At 37.0% G+C, this 26,246-nt stretch overlaps 1 protein-coding gene and 1 long non-coding RNA gene across 4 annotated transcripts; both read left to right on the top strand.

Moving 5' to 3' along the window:
- Nucleotides 1–839: 839 nt before the first annotated feature.
- Nucleotides 840–2,040, top strand: LOC120334488 (uncharacterized). Its single transcript, XR_013480578.1, has 2 exons — nt 840–961; nt 1,739–2,040. It is a non-coding gene; the product is annotated as an uncharacterized LOC120334488 (long non-coding RNA).
- Nucleotides 2,041–2,220: 180 nt separating this feature from the next.
- Nucleotides 2,221–21,244, top strand: LOC120334406 (uncharacterized). Of its 3 annotated transcripts, none has more exons than XM_078109487.1 (14): nt 2,221–2,301; nt 5,807–5,984; nt 6,776–6,839; nt 8,579–8,645; nt 9,518–9,566; nt 10,605–10,677; nt 11,652–11,739; nt 11,921–12,113; nt 12,725–12,777; nt 13,658–13,733; nt 14,519–14,615; nt 15,920–15,975; nt 17,009–17,129; nt 18,956–21,244. In XM_078109487.1, the coding sequence occupies exons 2-14, from the start codon at nt 5,959–5,961 to the stop codon at nt 18,998–19,000; spliced, it is 1,008 nt and encodes a 335-aa protein (XP_077965613.1). In that variant the 5' UTR covers nt 2,221–2,301; nt 5,807–5,958; the 3' UTR covers nt 19,001–21,244. The 3 variants fall into 3 exon arrangements, with proteins under 3 accessions (XP_077965613.1, XP_077965611.1, XP_077965612.1); XM_078109485.1 differs by lacking the exon at nt 2,221–2,301 and adding an exon at nt 2,311–2,564; XM_078109486.1 differs by lacking the exon at nt 2,221–2,301 and adding an exon at nt 4,787–4,917.
- Nucleotides 21,245–26,246: the final 5,002 nt, after the last annotated feature.

Raw genomic sequence — 26,246 nt, 5'->3', positions numbered from 1 at the left:
TATGAATGCGTTGTAAACTTATGGTTATTGAATTTCCGGGAACCTCTTATATTCAATTTCGCACCAGGATTGTGGAACAAGCTGTAATGCGTTCATTATGTTCGTTTTCACACAAAACTGAAGAATTTATTTAGTTACCAGATGTGCGCTACGAAACTCATTTTCTGGGCGTTTTCATGGTTTCGTCTCACGGCCCATATCCGTGGTAAGGATCTACAAGTGTTTAATAATTTACTTATACATTTTTCAACAACGTCTTAGCATAACTTAACTAATAATAACTAAACAGGGCTATGGAAAGCCTGCCCAACTCAGCGCAAGGTCGAGCAGAAATAACTGATATTCATCCGCTCGCTAACAGCTGGTTTAATTCAATTGTTACGTCATGCAGAAGTCATTGTTCAGTGCCGAAAATGTAGAGAATATAGGACAGATCGTAGCACATATTTCTTGTAGTAAAAGCGTCTTTTCCGTAAAACGTGCAACTTTTGGAAGTGGGAACAAGGCAATATTTGTTACTGAATTTTTAAGGAACATTTTAAAATCATTTTCAGGTAGTTACCTGATGTGCGCTACGAAACTCACTTTCTAGGCGTTTTTCAGGGCCTCGGCTCGCGGCCTATGTGCAAGGTAAGCGTCTCTCAGCTAATCAAGTCTTGTTTTGTGTCAATGACTCTTTCATTCAAATCATAGCATGTGAAAACAAATACAACACAGAAGGCCAATTAACAGTTGTCACAACTTGGCAGAAATTTCTTCGTAAATCCCTTAGATACTTACATACTGAAATACTCACTTGTTGCTGTTATTTTACGCCCTATTGGTTATTTTTAAAGTTCCAGTCGAAGATGAAATCTGCAAGGCTTTGAAGAATATCGCAGTCAATGTTGTTAAACTTATTGGAGAAGGAAAACTAGAAGAGGCGAAAAATGAGCTTGATACTAAAATCGGTGAAATGAAGGTAGGGTATAAAACAGTATTGAGAATGTTAGGTATTCCATTTGATTCAAGAGTCTTGCTGCACACTAACTAGAGCTAAAATCTGAATACCGAGCCCGGTCCGGATCGGGCCTGAAATGTCAATCATTATGTTCCGGTCGGGTCGGGCTTCTCTATCGCTGACTTTCCTTTTAAGTGAGGCGTTTCGGCCACGAAAGACCGTGGTCTGCAAAATTCAGAAGTTTCCATATCAACACGTCACATACTGTACTAAACTCATGCAATGACGATTCAATAAACTCATAAATAAAATATGAAATTTCGGATTTGTTTTGGTCTCGGGCCTGCAAATACAGTTTATTAGTCGGGCTCGGGTCTGGTCATGTTTAATACCTACGAGCCTGGGTCGGACCGGGCTGCGATTTTTGTTTCCAATTTTACTTCTAACACTAACACAAATGTATTTCTGTAACGTTTCGTCTGCACAGCATCCTTGCGTTACACTGATACGGATCCACTCCCATAAAGACATAAGTCATGAAAAGCGGGTTGTTAACATTTTCAAGTCTTTATGTAATCGAGCGCTCGGTCAATTAATATTAAACCGTCATTACACGAAAATCGAATATAGGAACTCGTAATAGAATTAAAATAAGGAAAATTGGAATAAAATTATGGCCTAACCCTAACCTAGTACACACACTACGTTCCGGTGTCCGCCATCTTGGTTCACATAATTCAGGGGTACATCATTTTCATACTGTGTATTAGGCTTCACTAAACGTTTTTCTGTCAACAGGATTCCGACGATTTGGCAAAGATCAAAGAGAAACTTAGAAAAATGATGAGTGAATGGCTTCCCACAGAACAATACGTTATACTGACTTACATTGAAGGAAAACTTTGCCCCGGCGAAGCTGGGAGAGCCATAAGATCAATTCAATTCTGGTCACCAAAAAACAACAAAAATTGGGCAGACTTTGTCGAGATTATGGTGAAATGTCTAGGGGGCAATCCGTAATTTTGTGGAGTTACAACATTGTGTTTTGCACTGACTATATTCATCGGTTTTAGTCAATGAAAATTAATTTTTATCCCATATCATAATGGTACTAATCTATCATATATATCGTTTATGTTATATTGTGCGTGTATGATTGTTGTTTGTAAATATATGATGAAATAAATACTAAGTTAGTGACGAGAGTGTAATGCTGACAAACTGCCAGATCGCTAAAAGGGTCGAACAGTACAAAATATTCTTACACCCTTTCGAAATGTCGGACACGCACCTATCTCTTACTATGAGACAAAGCCGGCGTTGATTATAAACACCAGTGGCGACTTAATTGGATTCACAGCGTAAGTTTGTAAACAAGTGTTACAGTATTAACTGCCAGATATCGCTTTATGTTAGGGTAATGCAGCGCATAAAGTGAGATTCAGCATTAAGTACGGGCGTAGTAGAGAGAGAAGATTATGATTAGGCTTTATAATAGACATAGAATCACCGGCGAACTAAAGTAACACCATGTCAAATATGGCGGAGATATTCGAGGGTTTTCAAACATTTTTGATGAGTAATGTCTTGAAATTGCTTCGGATGTGTCTTTACCAATATAGAGGTAACTAATTTTGTTTGTCTACTTTACATCAAGTTGTGTAAAGGGACTGAAACCCATGGGCAGGGGGCATGATTACTTGGCTAACACAGACAGTCCCCGAACTCGTGATAGAACAAAATGAGGAAAATCAGGATAAAATTATGGCCCTAATCTCAACCTGGTACACACACTAGGTGAGTACCGAAATTTCTGCATTTTCGTTTTAAATTATCAGATACCTAATTTGGTATACCTTGACTTGCTACGGATATCAGAATGGAAATAGCCCAGCGACATCGGCATTTTGACTATCGGGGAATATAATCAATTTAACGCTTTGATTTCGAGCTACTGACTATGGGAATTGGAATCCATGTTTTTAAATTGTGACTAATACTTCTTACATTACGTCAAAATTCAAAGCCGCTAAATGTCGACAACGAGTAGAATTTAATTTCAATTATTTTTGACCATTGGGCCGTGTTTCGTTACGAATGAATAAACACAGGAGACGCAAACATGTTGGTTTACTTAATTACAATTATTGATATATAGCGCAAGAATTTGTGCAACGACCTCTTATAAAAGTACAATGTTTTTGATAATGAGTGTTTTCCCCATATTTCAATTGATTGTAAAGCTGACCAAATCCGCCAGTTGGGTGATTCAATTTAGCCCATCTGATGCTGTCATGACTTTCTGATTTCAACCAAATCTGCATACATTACATAGTTGTTGTTATTAAAATCTATATGGTGCGATAGACTTGTTAGATTGTTATCGTGGTCTGTGTAAATGGTATTTTAGAGTTCTTTTTCTCAACATTCGTTTTTGTCCAGAGCTCACGCTTTCTTGCCTAGTGATCTAGTACCTTCTAGTCTATCGTTTCCCGATGGTTTCTAATAATATGTTGCTGTATACCTTTTCTGCACCCTGATTTGCGAAAATTGATAGGTAAATTATCACGTCACACTTACATGGCCCGCCAGTCTGAATTGGCAAAACTTTTGGCCCCTTGTCCAAAAACCTTGCCTACCCCTGTTATGGAGCAATGGCGAGATTCTGTTGCTCTTTGGGTTTCAGCAGATGCTTGTCCATAGCATTGTACAGAGTGGATTCATTGAAATCATTTTAGGATCCTTGAGCATGAAATTTTGAATGACAAATCGCGATTGCGCTATTTATGTGATAGATACTTGAAATGTCCGGGTAATAAGACGCGGAATTGCGATTTAGGCAGACAGACAATGATTTATTTTTTAATATTTCATTGAATTAAATTACACATTGCAGTAAGAATATACAAACAAACAATCATCATAAAATATAATCGGACGGGGCAAGACTTCAAAGACAGCAAGGTCGACCGTCCTTGAAATTTATTTAAAATAGAGGAATCTCATACCGGTATAGTTGGGCACAAAATCATTAAAGGTACCTGTCAATCTACTTTGCACAGAGTATGACGTAGTGAGCCAGTTAGTGCCTTAGTTTGAGCTGGACTGACTTGGCCTTAGCTTTACACCAAAGCGACCATTTTGTGGGTGGTAGAGGGGCGTGTTCGTGGGTAAATAAGATATGTTGGGCTTATGGGTAAATAGAGACGGAAATGATTTATCTTTTGATATTCTATTACATATAACTTAATATAAGTAGGTTATATATTGCAGTAATGAAAAAACAATAATCTTAAAATATAATCGGGCGGGGTGGGCAAGACCACAAGGTCGACCGACCTTATAATTTATTCAGAATAGGAAAATCTCATATTCTCATTAATGTGTCACGACATCTACCAGTCAATGCCGAGTATGAACGTAGTGAACTAATTAATGCTCCTGTTCGAGCTGAAATAACGTTGCCCTTAGTTTAACTTAAATGTGGCCATTTTGCAGATGGTGGACGGACGTGTTCGGGAGTATACATTTGGTAGATGTATCGCGCTTACGTAAATGTTTGTATAGTTCAAACATTAATATGATTACTCAGGACGTCGGCCCCCCAGTGCTCATTTGTCGTCAACAAATACCACTCTATATTTGCTCTATTTATTGCGAAAGACTTTAAAACTCCTGCAATTCCTTCCCCTGACACCTCAACCAGGGGGTTCACCGGGGCTCGGCTACGGGGATCTATGGCGTGCATTACGTGCGTTCTCCTTTTGTAATATTATTGAGCGAGGTAAAAGTTTTATATTCGCACCTGACAGGTCGCTCTTGTGTGTGTACTAGTCTGCAAAGAGATTTTGTTTTGGTAAAAGCCTGCTCTAGCCAGAAGGTTTCTGTTTGGGTCGCTGATATGCAGTTCAGAAATTTTTTATCCTGTATTTGAAGTTAACCTCAATATTGGAATTAAATTATGGATAACAGAGATAGTAAGTTAACTTGTTTATGTGAAGCAATAAAACGTACAATATGAGCTTTATAGGATTTTTTTTTTGTTGTCTTAGAGTGGAATTTTTCTAGCAGAACTGTATGAATATTTGTGAAGAAATAAGCTAGAATTCGGAGGAGAAAAGCAAGCGTTTTTTTAAGACTAGAAATTAGAATATATACTCCAGTTGTACCACGTTAAGGTTAGGCCATAATTTTATACTGATTTTTCTTATTTTAGTCCTATTACGAGTTTGGGAACTGTATTTGTTAGTCAAGTAAATATACCCCCTGCCCATGGGTTTCAGTTACACAACTTGATGTAAAGTAGGCGAACAAAATTAGTTACCTCTATATTAATACACACACTTCTAGAGCGCCAAAGGTAGCATGAAATACTTGCTCGTCTGCGCTGTATAGAATAAGCGTTTCATTACAGTTGGTTAAAGTTTTCACGCTTGATAAACCGTGACAACATTTGAACGCCTAATATTCGAGCTTCTAATATTCTTTCACTCGAGTAGCAAATTATGTTAAATTTTAACTTAATGTGTGCCTGAATGGATTTATATACAGAAAATTAACAACTAATCAAAACCTTATTGTCGAATGCCGTGTATTTAGTGTATGCTTTAGCAGGCAGTGGCGTAGCCAGGAATTTTAAAAGAGAGAAGGGGGGTCTGAAATTTCTAGTTCCCATATTAGAAAGAAACACATACTTTACACATACTACGTACCGGTGTCCGACATCTCGGTCCACATACTTCGGGAGTACCAAAAGTTCTACAATTCTGATTCCGGAAGTACACTTTTGTCAGATTTTAACTATAAGTTAGGTTTGATTTTAAGATTTTTTTCTCGAAAAATTTAAAAATAAATTTTTTTTTTTAGGTGAAGAACTCGTTCCCATTTGCTTTCCTACAATTCCAAATATCGATTTGGATTCGGTATTTCGAATCAAAAATGTGCTTGGGGTAAAAGCAGAAGAAGCAAAGACGTTTTTCTCTGACTTTTTCGCCTCGAATTTGGAAAACAATGGAAATATGTCCAACCCGGAAGCAGGTCAAAGGTGAGAGATCTGTATTGACTTTTATTACAGTTATTCTTTCATGTATTTTGCGCCGTTTATCGATTTATCCATGTTATGCGGTATTTCATCCATGAACATAGTACAATCATCCATTCATAAGTGAAGAGAAGTAAGGAGAGCGAATACTGTACCATATTGCTTACTAGAGATAGACATTTTAGAATATCTGATGATTTCAGAATTCTAATCGACTATTTTTTTGAAATTGAATCGAATACTTGAAATATATTCAATTTTATTTGGCGCATACATTACTGATAATACCTGATGATTTCAGATATATATTCAATTATATGTGACATTTTTATTGTAATGGGTCCCCCAGTCACATAAATTACTAAACACATAGAATCTGTGCCAATTACATTGTAAAAATATGGATTTTATGGAAAAAATTTGTGGGATTCACCTCTACTTTTGGCTGATAGAAAAAGGGCAAGATGGCGTATATTCGATCACTTTACTTTTCAATTCTATTCGAATATTCGTTTCGAAATGCCAGGCCCTACACAATTGGGTGGGGGTGTGGGGAAACGGAGTTCGGATCCTTTAATCGACAATTCCAACATAGATATGCCCAGTGCTTTTAGCGCTAACGCAAACTTGCCACCACAAAAAAAAACTTTCAAAAACGTGCAAAAGCAGTGAAAAAGAGTCAAAAATCATCAAAAACTTTGCATAATGTCTGCATATGACTTCAGTCAGATTTTCTCGCTCTTGCATCAATAATGAAAACCCTATCTAATTATACTATATATTTTTACATGCAGGGGAATGGAGGAAGGTGAAACATCAGCGGAAACTGATAGAGAAAATCAAGACAATTCTAGAAAGGTAATTCGTTAATATTTTCATATGGAATTTCCAAGCAGCCATTATTAGGTATGAAGCAAGAGAAAAATTCGAGTTTTTCATATTTGCCATTGAACGCTTACCCAAGTAATTCTAAGACCATATCAACTGCCATATTAAAACTAGTTTATGATTATATTTAATGATGGGATTCAATATATTAAGGGTTCTCTTATGTATCAAACTCACTAACAACAGATTCCGTCATACCAGTAAACCGTGCTGGACCCATAGCTCTAAAACAGAACGGGTCTGCTGATTACTACGATATTCTAAAAACGGGTTCGCTGATTACTGCGCCATTCTACAAATGGATTGCTCATTTCGCGGTTGTCTGAGAACGGGTTCGCTTATCTATTCGCCGTTCAAAGAACCATTCGCTTATACAATGTAAATTTAAGAGCGGATTCACCAATGTCGCGGTCATTTGAGCACGGGTTCGCTGATTACGGCGCTGTTTCGAGAAACGGGTTCGCTAATACCACAACCATATGAGAACGGGTTCGCTGCTTACTGCAACATAGTAAGAACGCCAACTGCACCGACAATTTGAGAACGGGTTCGCTGATACCGCGTCAGTTTAGGAACTGGGTCGCTTATATTGCATCAGTTTGATAACGGGTTCGCTGATGTCACGTCCATTTTAAGAACCGGTTCAATGATGACAAGTCCATTTTAAGAACCGGTTCTCTGATGTCACGTTCCTTTTAAAAACGGGTTCGCTTATATCGCGGCAATTTAAGAACGAGTTCGTGCGAACTAGTGCGAAACTCCCGAATCACTACTAATAATCTTTTTTTATAAAAGCCATCACGCAATTGGTTTATTACTATGAAGTTACTTCGACAAATACTAACAGTAACTGTAGATTTCAAACAAAATTCTATTTATTTTTGAGTGAAAGCGCCTGGCTTCACGTTAAAGCAAATTCCTAAATTATTGATGGTTTTGTGTTAAAATAAAATGGCGCTCCAGAAGTGTGTGAACCAATATGCAGGAAAACTAATTTTGTTTCCCTACTTTACATCAAGTTGTGTAAAGGGACTGAAACCTATGGGCAGGGGGTATATTCACTTGGCTAACGCGGACAGTACCCGAACTCGTAATAGAACAAAATAAAATATTTATTATGGCCTAAAAAATAAAAGTATGACCTAACCCTAACCTAGTACACACACTACGGGAATACCGATAAAATATGTTTGAATGGTTAATGACGTAAAAGCCAAGCCGGTTATCACAGCGTAAGTACATACTAGTAAATATTTAACAGAAGCCATGTTTTGTGTACTGTAGGCCCGTAGGGACGTACGCTCATTCAGATGATATTATGAGGTCACATTCTTGTACTATGACCCTACACTTGGTAATGTGACGTCAAAATCTGTTTCTCGTTTTTTTTCTTGGCGCAAATCGTTACTCATTGGTTTCTTACTATGTTTAAGTTTGTACGGCCTTGCACATACCGTAAAATATTAGTAATTTTACAGGTCATTTTGTTGTGATTTTCGCCATTGTGTCACCTGGCCCCATAGCCAATTTTAGAGCAAAGTAGGGTTATATTTAATAATTAAACTACCCGTGACGATACGTTTGCTAGAACGTTTAATATCACTATTCGCTCATTCGAACGTTTTCCGAAAAAGAAAATTAATTGCCGTTATATATAGGCATGTAGGGCCGCATCGTTATTATTAATTTATTTTTCGAATTCTGTTTAGGGTTCGGCTGAAGGCACCAAGTCCACAATGTGGCCATTTTTGAACAAAGTTACAGAAACTTTTCAAAGTAAGATGATATTTTTTTTAAGTAAAATTTTATGAATTAGTACAATTTTTAGCCTGTCAAATGGTAAATTCGTCATAAATGGGTAGTTGCTAGTTTAGTGAACTAGTTCGTTGCGTTAATCACGCAATTTACTTCAAGACTATTTTATGCAAACTTTTTTTTTTTTTTTTATCTTGTAGTACTCGAAGATTAGGCTGGTTCGTTGATTTCCATAATATAGGCCGCAGACATGGGCAAACTACGCCCCGTTGGGTAATTCAATCTTGCCCGCCTGATGCTGTCACAACCAAGCCAAAACCAAATTTTGCTGTTTTAGCAAAAAATAGCTCAAGGAATTCGTTGGGATTGCGATCAATTGAGTTTTAGCATGGGGTTTATCGTTTTCCACTTTTGCTTTTGTAACACTGTAAATATTGTCCATAACATGTAACTTATACTTCATAATTACATGGCTCGCCAGTCTAGATGGGCAAAATTGTTGGCCGTGGTCCAGGGGTGAGCACCTACATAAAATTTCAGCTCCCAAAATTTTGAGGTTGACCATCACGCTGACCATTTGCATCTGTAACAACATGTTTCATTCGTTTTAATTTAACACACCCCGTCCGCTTGATATACATGCCTCCCAACGGGTTCGGATTAGCTCAATAATTGAATATGTAAATATTAAGTTTCTAGTGTTTACCAAAGTATTCAAAGCATTTTTGATTCGGGTTTTCACTTCGTCTGGCGCGCTAAAAATAAACCAACAAACAATGGAGTCTCTTTTCAACATTAAACGTTTCATTACTCGCTTACCGCGCCCCTTGACATGTATTCATCCCATTGGTTTAGAGTAAGTTCTGCTTTTGTTACGTCATCTTATATTTTAGAATTCCAAAGACATTGCGAGAGTGGAAATGAAAACGAGGTTCCCTTCACGTAAGTCTTTGTTTGCTTACTTAAGTCTAGCGTACTTTGTACCATTTGTCCTGGATTGAACTCTAGGAATAAGGAAGTTGGGTGAAACCGAGCCGTTACTCCCTGTTAGGTGAAAACTGTACTTTGATTACCTCGTAGGTAAAGCACGCTTTGGCATGGCCTTTTGTGCGCCGGTAGTTTTGGCACCAGCCTGTTTGATGCTATTTTGATTGGTCTTAAATGTACAAAATTACAATACAGTATTTTATCTAAAAAATCAGTTTTATTTCATTTATGATGCTCTCGAAGTATCTGCACCAAGATGGCGCACAACCTGAACATATTATGTGTACCAGGTTAGGGTTCAAGTTGTGCACCATCTTGGTACGCATACTTCCGGGGCTCCTCGTTTATTTATTTATTCGTAGTGCATTCATAAATGTTGTTAGTTCACCTAAGCCCAATTCTCCCAATTTTACTCCCAAATTGATGTATTTTAAAATCGCTGTTTACATTCCTATGTTACGGCGTATGTAACTTAAGTGATGGCACCAAATCGAACGTCACGTCCAAACTGTAGAGGTATTCGTTAAACACAAAAGTATATTTTTATTTCACAATAGCAAATACGCCAAACCTTTTTCTACTCGTGGCCTATTTTTACTAGAACGTATTATATATAACGGTGGCCCACTAAACATATGACATGTTAATGCTGCATCATAGTGTGACCTTTCTCTTTCTTAAATCTGGGAGTACGCTTTTAAGTTGGAACTCTGTCACAAACATAACATTTTTATCATCGAATATGTTGTTCCTTACTTGATCACAATGAACTTTTGTTTCAAATCCAATATTGCCTTCATTCTGTTTTATGCCAAGCTGTGTGACCCATTGAAAATAGAGCTGTGGCCCACCACTAGGTCATGGCCCACAGGTTGAAAATCACTGAACGAGAGGTTGCGGTTCGCTATTTGATTGTTCAGCCTTTCTCTTCTTTAGGAAAAATATAAAAAAAATTCTTATTACAATTGCACTAAAATAGTTTTTACTTCGCAGATGTTTACCGCGATTCGTTTCCGAGACCAAAAAACAACACGACAGCAAGCAAGATGATGCACTGAACGGTCAGGTAGTCGCAATTTAGCTATCATTTCATCTGGTATGCTCTTCTTAGCAAACCAAATATAGATATTTAAAATTGAGTAATTACGTAATTGAATTTTTATTTAAAAGCGTAGCCATTGTGACCCCCATACCCCCTCCAATAAACAAAACCCATACATTTCTTGACTACTTCAACAAAAATGAAGAAAATTTATTTCACACTTGAACTTCTGTTTGTGTATGATTGTGTCCAAAATCTAGGACGCTTTGCACAAAAGTTATGTTCTCTCTAGAATCGGTCCCAAATAACCTGTTTTTTTTTTTTTTTGGTCACATTGTACTCACGGTTTGTGTGTGTGATGACCTAAGAACGGTGTACATTACTATGTTGGTTTTGTGCGTTAATCTCGGGTCTGACGCGTATGCCCATTATGTAATGAGTCACGGAAATGCCGAACGGAAATGCTCCCTGTATCTACGTAGTAACTTCTTGCACGAATCCTTCTTCGGAGTGAATGTGTGGGAACTAGGGCTGGCCACTTTGAATCAAATATTCGTATCGGTTGAGAGCAAAATTTTGAATCGCCGCCATCTTGTTTTTTTTTCTTGTTTTTGTCAATGATTGAGGTGAATTTCCAGTTTTTTTTTTATTAAAGCCATATTTTTCCCACGCAATTTTGACATATGATTATTTTCTGTAGTGAGTTATTGATTAAACGTGTTTGTTTTTTTATTTGTGAATGCTCTGCAATCTGCCTGAGTGATGTAGCCTATTCTTTGTATTCAGTAATTCATGTCTCTGTATGACTCATTACTATAAAAAATGTCGCATACAATAACATACCTCTCAATTACTCGAGATTCGATTCTGAAATCATCAGGTATTCGAAAATGCCCAGCCCTAGTGGAAACACTAAAATAAATGACTAGGAACTGGAGCCTCTCTCTCTTTAGACAGTCGAAGGGGTTAATTTACAAGACACATCATTATTTTTGTAGGTATCTCCCAACCATGAAACACGTGTCAAATTAGACGAGATGAAAATTGAAGAAATCAATGGAAAAGATGGCCTATTTGCTGCACCAGGTGAGATAGTGTTGGAAGTGGGGTATGTTAACCATGGGTATATGGTAATACTACAGCAAATACAAAGCAAAATTTCCCTCAAAGAACAACAAAGTTTGGGGGAAACTGACCATATACGATTAAGCAAACGTGACTTTCTGTTGTTACAGTTGTATCATTATAATATCCCATTTAATTCTAGACGAATTCAATTCTGTAAGACGGAGGATTCATACTTTTGGAAACTCCATGTTTGGGGATCCGGAAGTTCAAAGAACTCTCGCCTCATCAGGGTTTTACAGTCTCGGTGGACAATCGATACAATGTATAGGGTGCAGGATTTTACATGACAACTGGGATTTGGAAAATGATCCAACGGATTCTTTATGGCATAGGTGTGAAATACTCATTATTGATTGATTTGATTAAGAATAAATTACCGTATATCCTCGGATATAGGAGTTTAAAACTTGAAAAATCTGCTAAATTATAAGTTCGACTTATAAGCGCATAACTCTGATCGCACTAAAATTCGTCTTATACGCTCATAACTCTTATCGCACTAAAAGAGTCGATTAAACATACCAATAATCAGTTGCGCAACCAGGATTTTCAAAAGGAGGGTTTCAAAATCGAAATCGGAAATTTCCATGCAACGGCTTCTGAAGCGGTGGCCGCGAATGCATATTCGTCAACATAGCCATTTTTTTGTCGCGTAATGTTCAATCAATGGTAACTACGTGGACATTACAATGATCGGGGACGTAGCCAGGATATACTGTAAATACGATGGATTTAAGTTAGGGTTAGAAACTGAATTCTATGAGATTACACACACTTTGGTAAGCCATCTACATTAGCAAGTAAGTCAGGCAAGCGAGATTGCATACCAAACGGTTTACAAATATATATTTTCAAAACATTCATAATAACTTTCTGTAAGCAACATAATTCGCTCACATTTAGAGGACCAATTTACATGAATAATATTTTTTTCTATTCTCAGGCGCGGGTGTCGATTTCTGTTACCAACGGCACGGAACTCTGGGCAACCAAACGGTAGGAACGTTATTCCATTGAAGCGATATTCGTTAAATAAATCAGTTTGACTTAATTTTTTGGTTCAACTTTCTCACTTGACACAGGCAATATGAGATAAGTGTACTAAAAAGGGAGAGTGGGGCACAATTTTTGAGATAGGTTTTTAACCCTTTCCGTTTACGGTGCACATGAACTCGACCACTTCAAACCCTAATAAAGATCAAGATCTTACATGGGCAAACTTATGCCCGCGGGCCAAATCCGACCCGTTGGGTAATTCAATCTGGTCCGCCTGATCATACCACAACCAAACTAAAACCAAATTTAGATGTTTTAGTAGTTCGTTGAGATTGCGATTAAATTTAGTTTGGCACGCGCGTGTCACACACAACCAGAGAAAAGAGAACTGAAAAGGAAAAGTGGGGCACGATTTCTTAGACATAGGTTTTTAACACTTCCCGTGTACGGTGCACATGAACTTGACCACTTCAACCCCAATGGAGCAAACTACGGCCCGCGAGCCGAATCCAACCGTTGGGTAATTCAATCAAGCCCACCTGATGCTTTCACAACCAAGTTAAAACCAAATTTTGATGTTTCAGCTAAAAAAAAACTTCAAGTTATGTTAGAGATTGCGATTTAATTTAGTTTCGGCCTGGAGCGTATTGTTTTTCACTTCTGTTTTTTAATACTGTAAATATTGTTCATAAAATGCTTACGTCACACTCCCATGTCCCGCTAGTCTAGGTGGCCAAGTTTTTAGTCCCTGGTTTAAAAACCTTGCGCTTTCCGGATCTAGATTTAATCCAATCATTGTCACTAATATTTCAATTAGAATAGGAGATAGATAACTTTAAATATATTCCAGATTGAAATAGAATAATTCCTCGTTTCGTAGGTCAGAATCACCTTGGACGTTCTTGTTCCTTCTCGACAGCTGATCTCGGAGCAGTTGGCGGAGAACAGGGTACAAGGTAAGTTACATAATATGATTTTTTCAAATTATCCTGGCGGTTAACGGCTTTATCGGGTACTCACGTAGTATGTGAACCAAGAACCGGAACGTATTATGTGTACCAGGTCAGGGTTAAGCCATGATTTTATTTCAATTTGCCTTATTTTAGTTTTATTGCGAGTTCGGGGACTAGACCAGTGACTCCCGTAGTATTTGTACTGAAATTATGGCATAACCCTAACCTGGTACACATACTACGTCCCGGTGTCCGTCATCTTGGTTCACATACTACGGGAGGACCTACCATGGGACAGACCACCATCTTCTGCCCAATCCGAGTCAATAATTTAACGTTTTCATATGCATGGTGGAGGCAACTAACAAACTGGAAGACATAACAAAAGCCACTAGGCTTGTTTTGGACATAAAGATAACAGGGTTTCGTAAAAAAATGGACTATGTCTGTTCTGCTTCCCCGATAAATAAAATCCAACTGTTCGAGTACTCATGTTTAGTGATATTTATTTCGACTTATTTTTATCGCAAGGACAAGTCTATATACAACTCATATGGATTGATTGGGCACTTGAAACTATTCCATCGACGTTCTTTTCCACCCCAAGTTGAAAACTGCTTCTAGTAAAATTTTAAAGTAGTGCTTTTAAAGCACCTTTCATTCAAATTACTTTTATCCGATACTTCATTTATTAAGTTTTACTCAATCTTCGCGCCATGGAATCTTTTGATGCAACATGATCTGAAAACAAACAACTTCTATAAAATTTCTTATTTTCATATTTCCAGCCATAGAGCTACCCGAGTGTTCTCTGAGCCGAACCGCGTCCGTCGCTCAGCAACTTGTGGTGATTTGCCTCTTAGACAAGATGCACCTCATGAACTGGTAGGTTCAATATAAAATAATGAATTAGAAATAGAGATTCATCTCTTCCAATTTTCTTTGCTCATGCTTCGCGTTGGGATTCAAAATTTTAAGAACGTATTCTGTTTTGATTCAGAATTTTAGGAACGGGTGTTGTTTTGCTTAAAAACTTTTAGGAACGGGTTCTATTTTGATTCAAAATTTTAGGAAAAAGTTTTGTTTTGATTCAAAAGTTTTAAAAACGGGTTCTGTTTTGATTCAAAATTTTTAGAAACGGGTTCTGTTTTGATTCAAAAGTTTTAGGAACGGGTTCTGTTTTGATTTAAAATTTTTAGAAACGGGTTCTGTTTTACTTCAAAAGTTTTAGGAACGGGTTCTCTTGTTTCAAAACTTTTCGAAAGGGGTTCTCTTTTGGTTCAAACGGTAAGGATCGGGATTAGTCTGGATTTAAAATTTTAAGAAAGGGTTCTCTTTTGATTCAAAAGTTTTTGGGTTCTCTCTTGATTCAGAAGTTTCGGAACGGGTATAGTCTGGATTTGAAAGTTTAGGAACAGGTTCTCTTTTAATTCAAAGGTTTAGGAACGGGTTTAGTCTAAATTTAAAAGTTTAGGAACGGGTTAAGCCTGGATTTAAAAGTTTAGCAACGGGTTCTCTTTTGGTTCAAATTTTTAGGAACAGGTTCTGGGTTGATTCAAAGGTTTTAGGAACGGGATCTCTTTTAGTTCAAAAATTTAGAAAGAACGAACCCAATATCAACAGGTTTCCTTGTTTCAAAAAATGTATAAACGCCACCACATAAATTGCATTAATACAGCGCGATTACATAACTTTTGAAACGCCAAATATAATGCCAGTTGTCAGCTGCGGTGCACGTAACCCACTTTTCTGCTGATGTCTAACGTCTAAAACAAAAAAAAACAAGAACAGGTTACTGATTATCACAAATATGGGTTGTCGCGAACTCCCTAAATTCAACCATTGCACTTGCCCCACTTCTCATTTCCTTTCTCCGTAACCGTAATACACATAACGCAAATGGAAGCGCAACCCTGAAACGCGGGGTCTACTTCGAATTGGAAAATAGAACAATCGATACAAAATCGTGTTCGTTTCCACAATTTTCAACAACAAAACCAACAACGAAAAACTCGGCAAAAATAATCTTTAGGTGTCTAAATCTTTGTGTCCAAAAAAGCTAAATTGTGATTCCACTGCCCTTGTCTTTTTCATCTTTTTGTTCATTTAAATTAAACAAGTTTTATCGATATCTAAACATATTTATCTAAACTTCCAAATATCTGAAAATTTGTTGTATTACTTTCCAGATACTGCCACATGGAATAGAAAGAGTTACATCGGACCATTCTTTTGAACTTTTTCGGTGAGTGCAAGAGTGTAGGCCAAACTTAACAGAAAATAGTTTCAGTTACAAAAAAGCACAATGCGAATTTTAATTGACTGCTCTTTCGGGACTCTATTTGGATCGCTGTCCGAAAATAGTATGAAAGTACGTCAGTCCCGTGTTGATAACTATTTGCTTTCCATCTTAGGCTAAATTATAGGCTACTTTATTCATGTACATGTCGATAACACCAACCAAGATCAGAAAAACGGGTCTCCAATTTTTTGATTTTTGCACAAAATCGAATCTAACACTCAATAGTTTTACGTTTCTGTTGTTTTTTCATTATCATGATTCCATGAATATCGTTAATTGAACTGTAGTTAATAGTATATTCAATTTGATCTTTCGGTACTCCCGAAGTATGTTAACCAAGATGGCGTACATTGAAACGTAGTATGTGTACCAGGTTAGGGTTAGGCCATGGTTTCAGGTACAAATATTATGGGAGTCGCTTGGCCCGAACTCGTAATAGAACTAAAATAAGGAAAATTGGAATAAAATTATGGCTTAACGCTGACCTGGTACACATACTACGTTTCGGTGTCCGCCATCTTGGTTCACATACTTCGGGAGTACCGATAATTTAACTATAGATAATATTATATTCAATTTGATTTTCAACCCTTCACCCTCCCGCCATGTCGTATATACCTATATATGTACAGGGTGTTAAAAAAGTAACGCAACATTAACGCAAAATGTTTTCTTATTGCAACGTTAAAAAAACTAAATGTTAAAAAGCGTAAGTCGTGAAATGTTTAAATGGCATTTCAGCGTAATTCAATACTGTTAAAAAGCGTCAGTCGTTGAATGTTTTAAGTAGAATTTCATCTTAACTTCTGTTAATTTTGCGTTCATTTTTCACACATAGAATAATTCATACTACAAAAGGTATGGAGTGGAAAAGTCGCTACAGGGCCATTGACGGTTCTGGAAAAACAGTATAATACATTAAAAAAGATCATTTATGTTAAACTTTTCTGATGTTTTATAACTCTTCCTATTTAAGGAAATGTGGCAACTGTGGCCAAGACCTATTGGGAGACGAAAAGGAAGTTTGTAGACAATGTCGGAAGTGGATTTGCAGCAGACCCAATTGCCAACAACATGGACAGTGTTATATTGGCCGGGTAAGTAAAATGAGTTCCTTATTTGTCTTTATCTAAAACAAAGACTCTAGTCTAGTCATCTAATAATAACTAAAAAAATTACTGATAGGAGTGTCGCATATTGTCAGAACAATCTTATCTTAATGTGCATATACCAGTGCTGTCAGTTTTATGGTTCATTGCTTCACTGAGTTAGTTTGTTGTCAACTGTTGGCACCAAGCTTCTTTTTATAAAAGTTAAAAGTTTTATCAATTCAAGTCGCTTTTTTTCTTGGACGTTCACTACCGCGGCGCCTGCAAATGAAATACAAATTTGGTCTATTTATTGAACACGAAGTGTACATCTTTCTGTAAATTGCTGTTATTATTTGAGGTTCTTCATCATTGAGGTTATGCATTTGAAACAAATAACTGGGTGTGTACCCAACATTAACTGGTAACCGGATGAGAGGCCGTGGTTCGTTGAACCACCCTTTAGGTGTTCATCCTATAATGTTAATAGGATAGTTAAATATTATAAATGCAGCGCATTTACGGCTTTTTTCATTTACATCCATTCAAATCAAGACGGGCACATTTTACTCAAATTTGGTTTATTCATGGGATACGAATTATACATGAGATCGTTTTTCTGAATTTTTTTGAATTGTTTTTGAGTGGCATTTCTTGTTGGTAAGAATCGCTCTGGCGGATTCGACGGTCCTCAAATTTAGTGGATTCTAGCTAGGGGGTGCAAACTGCGGTCCACAATAAAAAAAAAAATGCGAGTGATTTCAATCCCTTCTGTTGCAAAGCCTGTACCCGAGTCCAATATCGTCACGCTACTAACCGAATTGCGTAAGTCATTTTTAGCAGTTTTGAGAAAAACGTTAAAACTTTCTAATGATATTGCTATGCCACTGAGAGGCAATAATTTGCCATGGTCCAATTTTTTGATCGTAGTCGGATTTAAGTTAATTTGTATAACGCAGTCATGTGACGTCATAATGGCGCACTGTGTCTATGACTCGGGGACATGCGCAATTTTGCAACTCGACTATATGCACCAGTCCTGAAAACCAAACAATTCAAAAACGAATGTAATTCTTAGTATCTACGATATAGTATCTAGATAATCTGTTTCAATTAAAATATTTTTTATGTTTAAAAATATATGTTTCATCAATATAACACGATCTGCACACCCACCGAAATAAGAATAACATAAAATATATAGAATGAAACAGCAATGTACGCTTATATAAAAGTCAACCAAGATGAATTGGACTCAGACAGTGAATATCACAAGTGCACGCCTTCCTATACTGTAGTATAAATTCAAATTTATAAGCGCTAAGCTAGAATCTGAGATGGAAAAACTCGAAAATCCTCCGCTGAGGTTATTTTGTCTTTGCGAGCGTCACAATAGTCCTGCGTTAACACTGATAATTGAACAAAATTGCATGTCATACAAAATCTCCATTTTTATGGGTTTCGGAATTCTTAAAATAAAAAATTTCCGTGGCGTTTATACATTTTTTGAAACAAGGAAACCTGTTGATATTGGGTTCGTTCTTTCTAAATTTTTGAACTGGGTTAACAGACAGGTGCGCAGCGTTACATTAATACCTATTTTATAAAAAAAACTCAAAACCGCCAAAAATGACTTACGCAATTCGGTTATTAGCCTGACGATATGTTATCTATGCCTATGGCGAATAAAGCATGTTGCTCGGACCGCGGTTCCACCCAGCTATTTGTATTTGGCCCTTCTGCAAAAAAGGTTGCACACCCCGGAACTGCCAAGTAAAAAACTTGTTGAAAAGTTACAACTACAAAATGACAAAAAATACTTGCCTTGTTTTCAGGCCTCATCGACAGAGAGAAGAAGCAATGACCGAGACCGGACGTAATTACTACTGAAGAGAAATATGTTTTAATTAGTGTGTTTTCATGGGCGATATTACTAGGACGGACTAGGACTCGCATTCCATATATGGTCAATAATGTGACGTCATGGCGCGCCCTAGTACGTCCTACTTCTTCACCGGGTCCTCGTCCTACTGAGTCCTAGTATTCAAGGCGCTTATGCGTCATTTTCCGTTATAGCGACTTTCTATGTTTCTCGCAAATGACATTTTTGTGGCCTTTCTTCGTGGGGGATCCACCTGGGTTCAAATCTGTCAGTTGTAACGTAAATCTGTTGTAAATCTGGCATTGCAAGATGCGGTATTTTCAATTATCGTTATGTATATCACCTACGAAATGATATATAAAATGTGGTTGGGTAACTGAAATCTTGATTACACGGAAACAGGTCGCGATTTTGTGACCTTGTCCGCACCAGTGCACGCGCCCGACTGCGTCCAAGTCCGACCTAGTATGACCCAATCATGGAAACACACTTAATGTCAAATTGTCGATCGCATTCATGTGTTTAAATTTTGTATAATAACTTTTCGTATGCAAATTTGCTTTAAGCAAGATCAGGCGTGTTCACTTAGAAGTAAAAATGACTAAATTTTTGAGCGATGTCATCGGCGGCCACTGAAGTGCCAAGGGAACTACTGAAACGGCTTTCCCGTAGTATGTGCATCAAGATGGCGCACAACATGATAACGATAACCTGATACACATACTATAAACTATATTTAATTATGGCAAAACATTTTGCGTCAATACATACCAATTGACGCAAAACCTGAAGGGGTTTAAGTAAATGCGATGACGAATATTTTACTCTATTATTATGTTTTAAGCCTCTGATCCTTGCGTTCATGGTCACTAAATTACGTGTCGCATGGCATAAAAATGAAAAAGATTTAAAATTGGATATCAACATTGTGAAATATGATCGAGATAATGCCATATTGGATAATGGTTATTTCTTTAATTTAATTGTAAAATTGCCTAAAAAGCAAGCAAAAAAAATCATAACCATAAACCTGTAAAGGTTGGTCTTCAAAGGTTGGGCCAGGGGTGGGCAAGGTTTTTCGACCAGTGGTCAAAAATTTTGCCTCCCCCCCCCCCCCCTGACATTTGTGTCGGATTTTTTGACTTGATGGGTGATGGATAACTAAGCTGACTCACTTCACAGTATCAAGGAGTCGTCTCGCACATATCAATTCCCACAGGACGGGAATCGACGCATAATCATAAGCTATGCGGTGGCAAACGTACTGCCATCTACCTAAGGAGCTAGTGTATATTTGGAAATATTATTTTATTCGTTAAGCCTTGAAAGTATTTTCAAATAGATACTTTCGTACCTTATTATATCACATATTACCTAATACCTTAATATATTTTATTGAGTCATTAGATTATTTTACGTCATGTCATGAGTGAGGTTCAGTCCATGAGTCATTAGTATTAGCAAGCTGTTTTTACCTTTCTTTAGTTTAGTAATTTCACCATTTCCTCGGGTATCGGTTCTTAACATAATATAACATATTGGTAAATACAAATCGCCCCAGTTTCGACTATGACACCGGGCGAAATGTTTATGCATCCGTTGTAAATACATTCCTGTATGTGTCAAAATATTGACCTCTTTCTTACATTCCCCTTTCCTTAGTTTAATAATTTCACCATTCTCCCGGGTATCGGTTCTTTACATAACATAACATCTGGCGGAATCTTCATACATCCGGTGTAAATACATTCCTGTGTGTATCAAATATTGATAAATTTTCCAATTGTTTTATCGGACACGTGGGGATCATTTCGTTATTATTATTATGCTGTTAATCCTCTTCTTTGCGTTACTTTCTATTATTATAAAAAAAATTACTGTTGATTACTGGGCCAATTGCTTTTAAATTTTCAGTGGTTAAAGATGGAATTTTTCTCTAGAAGAGTATTACTTTTATATAATCCTAACTTTTTTATGAATCCCATGAGATTTGATATTTCATCCAAAATTTCGCTGTATTAATTTTTACTCATGTCCATGTCTCCATGTCCAAATATTTAATCATCGCTCTTTTTCTCAGTACTTATAAATTATATTTTTAATTTATATCTCATTTCGAGTGTGACTGATTTTCTGGTGTTTTATATTTTTCTAAATACAATGTATTTTATTAGGAAAGAAAGCGTAAAAGGTGTTATTTTCAAACCTTCTCTTCAGCCTTAGAAATAATATGAAGTGCAAACATATTCCTACTATTGTACAGTAATAAATTGCAATTGTGCGTACACGTGGACGGAAAGTTTATTTTATTGCAGATTCAGATAGCTTCCGATATTTTATTTTTATCATGTAAAAATCAATGAAAACACAACACAAAAGTGTATAACGGAATTAGAAAAAAAAATGTAATTTACACATAAGAAATATCGTCAGAGATTCATTGCAATCGATAAGGGGTCGCGAATACTGTAACAGTCTTCGAGTCAGCGACACCTGTTGGCTGATTAATTCAGACGAAAATAACCAAAGTATACTAATTTAATAATACAAAAGTATCACAAAATGAAAATAACAAAATATCACTGCAGCATTTGAATTGGTTCGCTTTGGGCAAAACATGTGCAAGCAGCCGATGTTACAGCCAGTACTTATCATTGACTAACCAGTCGAGAACATAATATGTGTACCAGGTTAGGGTTAGGCCATAATTTCAGGTACAAGTACTATGTCAGTCACTTGGCGAGGACTAGTCTTCGAACTCGTAATAGAACTAACAAAAGGAAAATTGGAATAAAATCATTGCCTAACCCCTAACCTGGTACACATACTACGTTCCGGTTTCCGCAATCTTGGTTCACATACTTCAGAAGTACCAAAACAGGAGTACCCCATTTAAAGAGTCTGAGAGATGGTTATTTGCACACGTTCGCTGTGGACAAGGCCCTGTACTGAAGTAGCCACTTATACGTAAAAGAATGCTACGATTACCAGACGGGTTAGTAAGGAAGGTTTTGAAAGTTAGAAAACTCTGATTTATTTGAACGGACACTTATCGCCATTGTGAGATCTTTATTATTTGGCGTATCCACTATTAACAAGGCGCTGTGCAAGTAGGAAGGAAGCTAATTTGGCTTAGTTACGGTGGATTTGTGAATGAGGAATATCGGATTCACAAACTGACACTCTTTTGCTCATTTTCATCCTGATTTTGAACGTATGCATATTCAATCAATTGTTCAAGCTGCACTGCGTTCTCGGGCGCAACGTAATGTCACGCATTGCGCAATTCCGGAACGAAAATTTTGTTTGTAAACAAAACTGCCTTGCAAAAGCTTTTAGTACAACGTGAGTTACATTAGTTGCAGTTAGATTGAGTCGGTACGAGTGCATGTTAATGTGGATGTATTCAATGTAAGATAGGCGTAATATGTGAACATCGAAGTAAAATCAGATGGAAGAACTACTTTTCATGAATTATGGTACGAAAATGAGAAAAGCCTACGACATCGGTATTCCCAGCTCGTCACCCAAGCAAGTTACAAGAAAATAGGTATGTAGTGTGTGGGGTTTTAAATTTTAAGAATGGGTTCTCTTTTATATCGAACTCACTGCCCCCGATCCAAAAACCGTGCCCGCCTCTGCTCTAGATAAATCAAATGCATGACGTATGAAACGCCAAATGTAACGCCAGCCGTCACGTAACGCAGTGGTCTGTGGTCTAGACAAGGGCGGGTTTGCTGTTATCTCGTCATTCCAGGAACTCGCTCACGCGAACAATCCCACAACTAGCTTCAGTATTTATAAACAGTGTACTGGACCCTAGGGTATTGTGTACTGAACTGCAAATTATTCCTCCTTGTTTACATCTCTATGTGTCCGTTGTCAAAATCGTGCTTGAACGAGATAGTATCATAAAAATAAATAAGAATAATGTGGAATACTATATACTTTCTATTTCATGGAAAGAGATTATGTTTTTCCTATTTTTCCGCATTCATCAAAAAAGGAAGTGAAATATTTCAAAATCCTGTCAGAGTTGCAGATCTCAGTCAGTCTCATTCTTATTTTTCGTTTTTGTAGCTTATTCGTCCTGCCCATGTCCAGATAAATAGATCAACGCACTATAAACTGCTCTTATCCAAATATTTATTCACTTTTAATAGTAAAACCTGAACCTGACATTGTATGACACTTCGCCGTTTCGAATATTTTGAGTCGCCTGATTATTCGAATTTCGTAAAATATTGGACAACCACCTTCGAAGACCCTTATTCTCAGTCGTTCTGCTGTGTTTATGCTGTGTGTTTAGCTGTAGCATCTAAATCAGACATGGGCAAAGTACGGACCGCGGGACAAATCCGGCCCGTTGGGTAATTCAATCTGACCGGACTGATGCTGCCACAACCAAACTGAAATCAAATTTTGATGTTTCAGTCAAAATAGCTCAAGGAATATGTTGAGATTGCAGTTAAATTTAGTTTCGGCACAAGTCATATTGTTTTTACATTTGCTTTGTAACACTGTAAATATTATTCATAAAATGTAACTTTTTACGTCACGCTAGTTATAGGCGTTTCAGCGAAAGTCCAGATTGATGTTTTGTTTCCATAACAACAGCGAAAACGCGCTTGTTGGGAAATTTCAGTTCACTTACAATTTATTCCTATTTTCCCCTCAACCAAGCCTAAAATTAAATATACGAGAATATTACCCTCCGCGGAAGAAAACAACCTTTCGATGTAGTTGTCGCCCTTATCGCTAATCCATCAACAGGGGAAGCCTTGTGAATTTTTTAAACATATTTTTATTAATACTCTCAGTTTACCACTTACACAAGGATGTCGATGAGACGCGCAGAGTTCGGTGTATTTACGGAAGTAATACTGTGTACGAGCGAATGGTTATGACATCAGACAGTGCGTTATATCAAATGTACTGGTAATTTGAGCGTCTTCCTCGGCCTCTTCAATACGTAACCCTGAACATATATATATGTATGTATCAGTGGAGATCCATAATGGGCGCCTACCGGCTTGTTACTTACCAATTGGCTAAATTTACAGAAGTAAAGCCAGGGATGGCCAATTCGAATAAAGTATTCGAATGTATTCGAATATCTCGTCATTCGAATATCGGAATTAGCGTTCACAAGAATATCGGATATTTGTGTGACGTCACACATTTTCGACGCCGCTCTCAAGACGTTTCCGTTGAATGAAAACATTCTCGATAGAAACTTGCGCGTGATTATTTTCATCACTCATCAGCGTAACGTGTTATTTAGGTCGTAAACGCCTTTACGTTTGTGTTATTTTCTCTAAAACGAAAATTTTCCACAAATTTGTTCCACGTAACGAAGACAATTATTTTAATTTTGTACGCGCACGGAATTGTGAATCTGGCAAATACGTTCATCGGCGGCGAGTTTCTAAAGACAACGCAACTTTTTGATTGAAAAGCGGCAATTTAAACTACTGAAAAAAAAAACCGTAAACAATATAAGTTTTATTGAGGCCCGCGAAAACTTGAAAAACGCTTTTCTAGGCAGTGAAAAACCCGGAAATCGCAGAATTTCGTGTGCCTCTGGCACACATTATGTTTGGTCGGCGTTTAGAAACATATCGTCACGAATTGAGGGCGGGATTTGCCTGATTATCCATTAAATAAATTGCCGTCCAATATTTTCAAAGTATATTTAATCAATTTTATTTTGATGAAATAAATTTCACTCCGAGATGTTACAGAAGATTTACGGATTTTTCGAACGGTTTTATCTAAAAATAATCAGAGTGGCAGCATTTCGATTGAGCGGAGACACTGTTAACAAGTACATCTAAATATTTGCCGAATTCGCAAAATACGGATCAAAACAATATTTAATCGGGCAGTTTACCACACGTTTTATTTTTATGACCGCGGATTGCAATGGTATATAAGAGGATTTTATTTTGTCGACGCAACCACAGGTTAAATTGAAGACAATTAAATTATTAATGAAGCAAGACATTTTAAATATGCCCCGTATCGGTCACGAATTCATCATTTTGCACAACAGAAAAAATATATTGTTATATTATTTGTTGTAAAAGTCGACTCTTTTAACAGGTGGCATAATCGCGGCAATGAATACGTATTTTCAATTTACTGCTAAATTTATATTTATATTCATTGTATGAAATGAATTATACTCTACACTTAACAGGATTTTATATCACTATTTGAGATTTTTCTAACGGCGATAACGAGTTGGCAAGATTGCAAAAATACGTATTAAAATTAAATACATCAGGCAGTTTATCTCGTACTTTTAGGTCACAGATCGCCGTGGACCGAATAGTAATGTTTTTTTTTGACGTAAGAAGAAGCAACCGCGAGTTACGTTGGACACATTAAATTAATATATAAAAATATTTTAGAAACTCGTAGTTGTCATGGATTGAATATTTTACGTAACAGGATGATCATTATACGCTGAGAAGACGGCTCTTTTAACGAGCGCGGAATCGCGGTGGGTGTTACCAAAGTCACTTTGGGTGTTACAGGCGGCAATGGGAATTTCCGATTTCGAAAATCCTGGCTGCGCGGCTGGCAGTGGTGGTCATCTATCCCCTACTAATTTATTTCTAATTTCAAACACAACAATATGTTACACATAATAACAATATGGTTCACATCACTGCAAGCGCAACTCACTGATATTGACCAAATCCCCCTGGAATGAAAAAACTTCTATCATGCCATTACTTATTACACCCCAGGGTGATTTCCCCACAAAGTTTCTTAGGATTAGGCGTACGAAGTGAAGTGAAGTGAAATAACGGAACTATCAGCGCATAACGGAGCAGGCCAAAGAATTTGGGGACATCGTTGGTAAGAATTTTATATTTTAATATAAAATAAATAACTCATGAACAATATTTTGATCAAATTAATACCAGGAATGTAAACAGAGGTATTGATTCAATTGTTTTCGACCTTTTGTCAAACACGTAATCCGAGACTGACGGAATCACTAATGCTGCGACATACTTGTGCAATTTATAGGCATGATATATTGTGATCATTCTACCATTTATCGGTAGCAAATCAAATATTGTAATTCTGCATAAACAAATTTTAAGATGTTTGCGTTCATTTTTCGACGAAGTTTACTTTTACAATAATGCTATTTATAACTAACGATATATATATAAAAAATCTTCCTTAAATTGATTTTGATTAGTCGATGTCACTTTCCACCAAAT

Source organism: Styela clava, chromosome 15, assembly GCF_964204865.1.
Source record: "Styela clava chromosome 15, kaStyClav1.hap1.2, whole genome shotgun sequence".
In the NCBI taxonomy this organism is placed as follows: Eukaryota; Metazoa; Chordata; class Ascidiacea; order Stolidobranchia; family Styelidae; genus Styela; species Styela clava.
This window is presented reverse-complemented; position numbering and strand designations above follow the sequence as displayed.

Excerpts from the sequence above, each read along its gene's own strand:
- LOC120334406 (XM_078109485.1), top strand. The coding sequence starts at position 2,471 with ATGTCAAATATGGCGGAGATATTCGAGGGTTTTCAAACATTTTTGATG. Across the intron at positions 5,985-6,775 it reads AACCCGGAAGCAGGTCAAAG|GGGAATGGAGGAAGGTGAAA; the intron begins GTGAGAGATCTG and ends TTTTACATGCAG. Across the intron at positions 8,646-9,517 it reads AGTTACAGAAACTTTTCAAA|AATTCCAAAGACATTGCGAG; the intron begins GTAAGATGATAT and ends CTTATATTTTAG.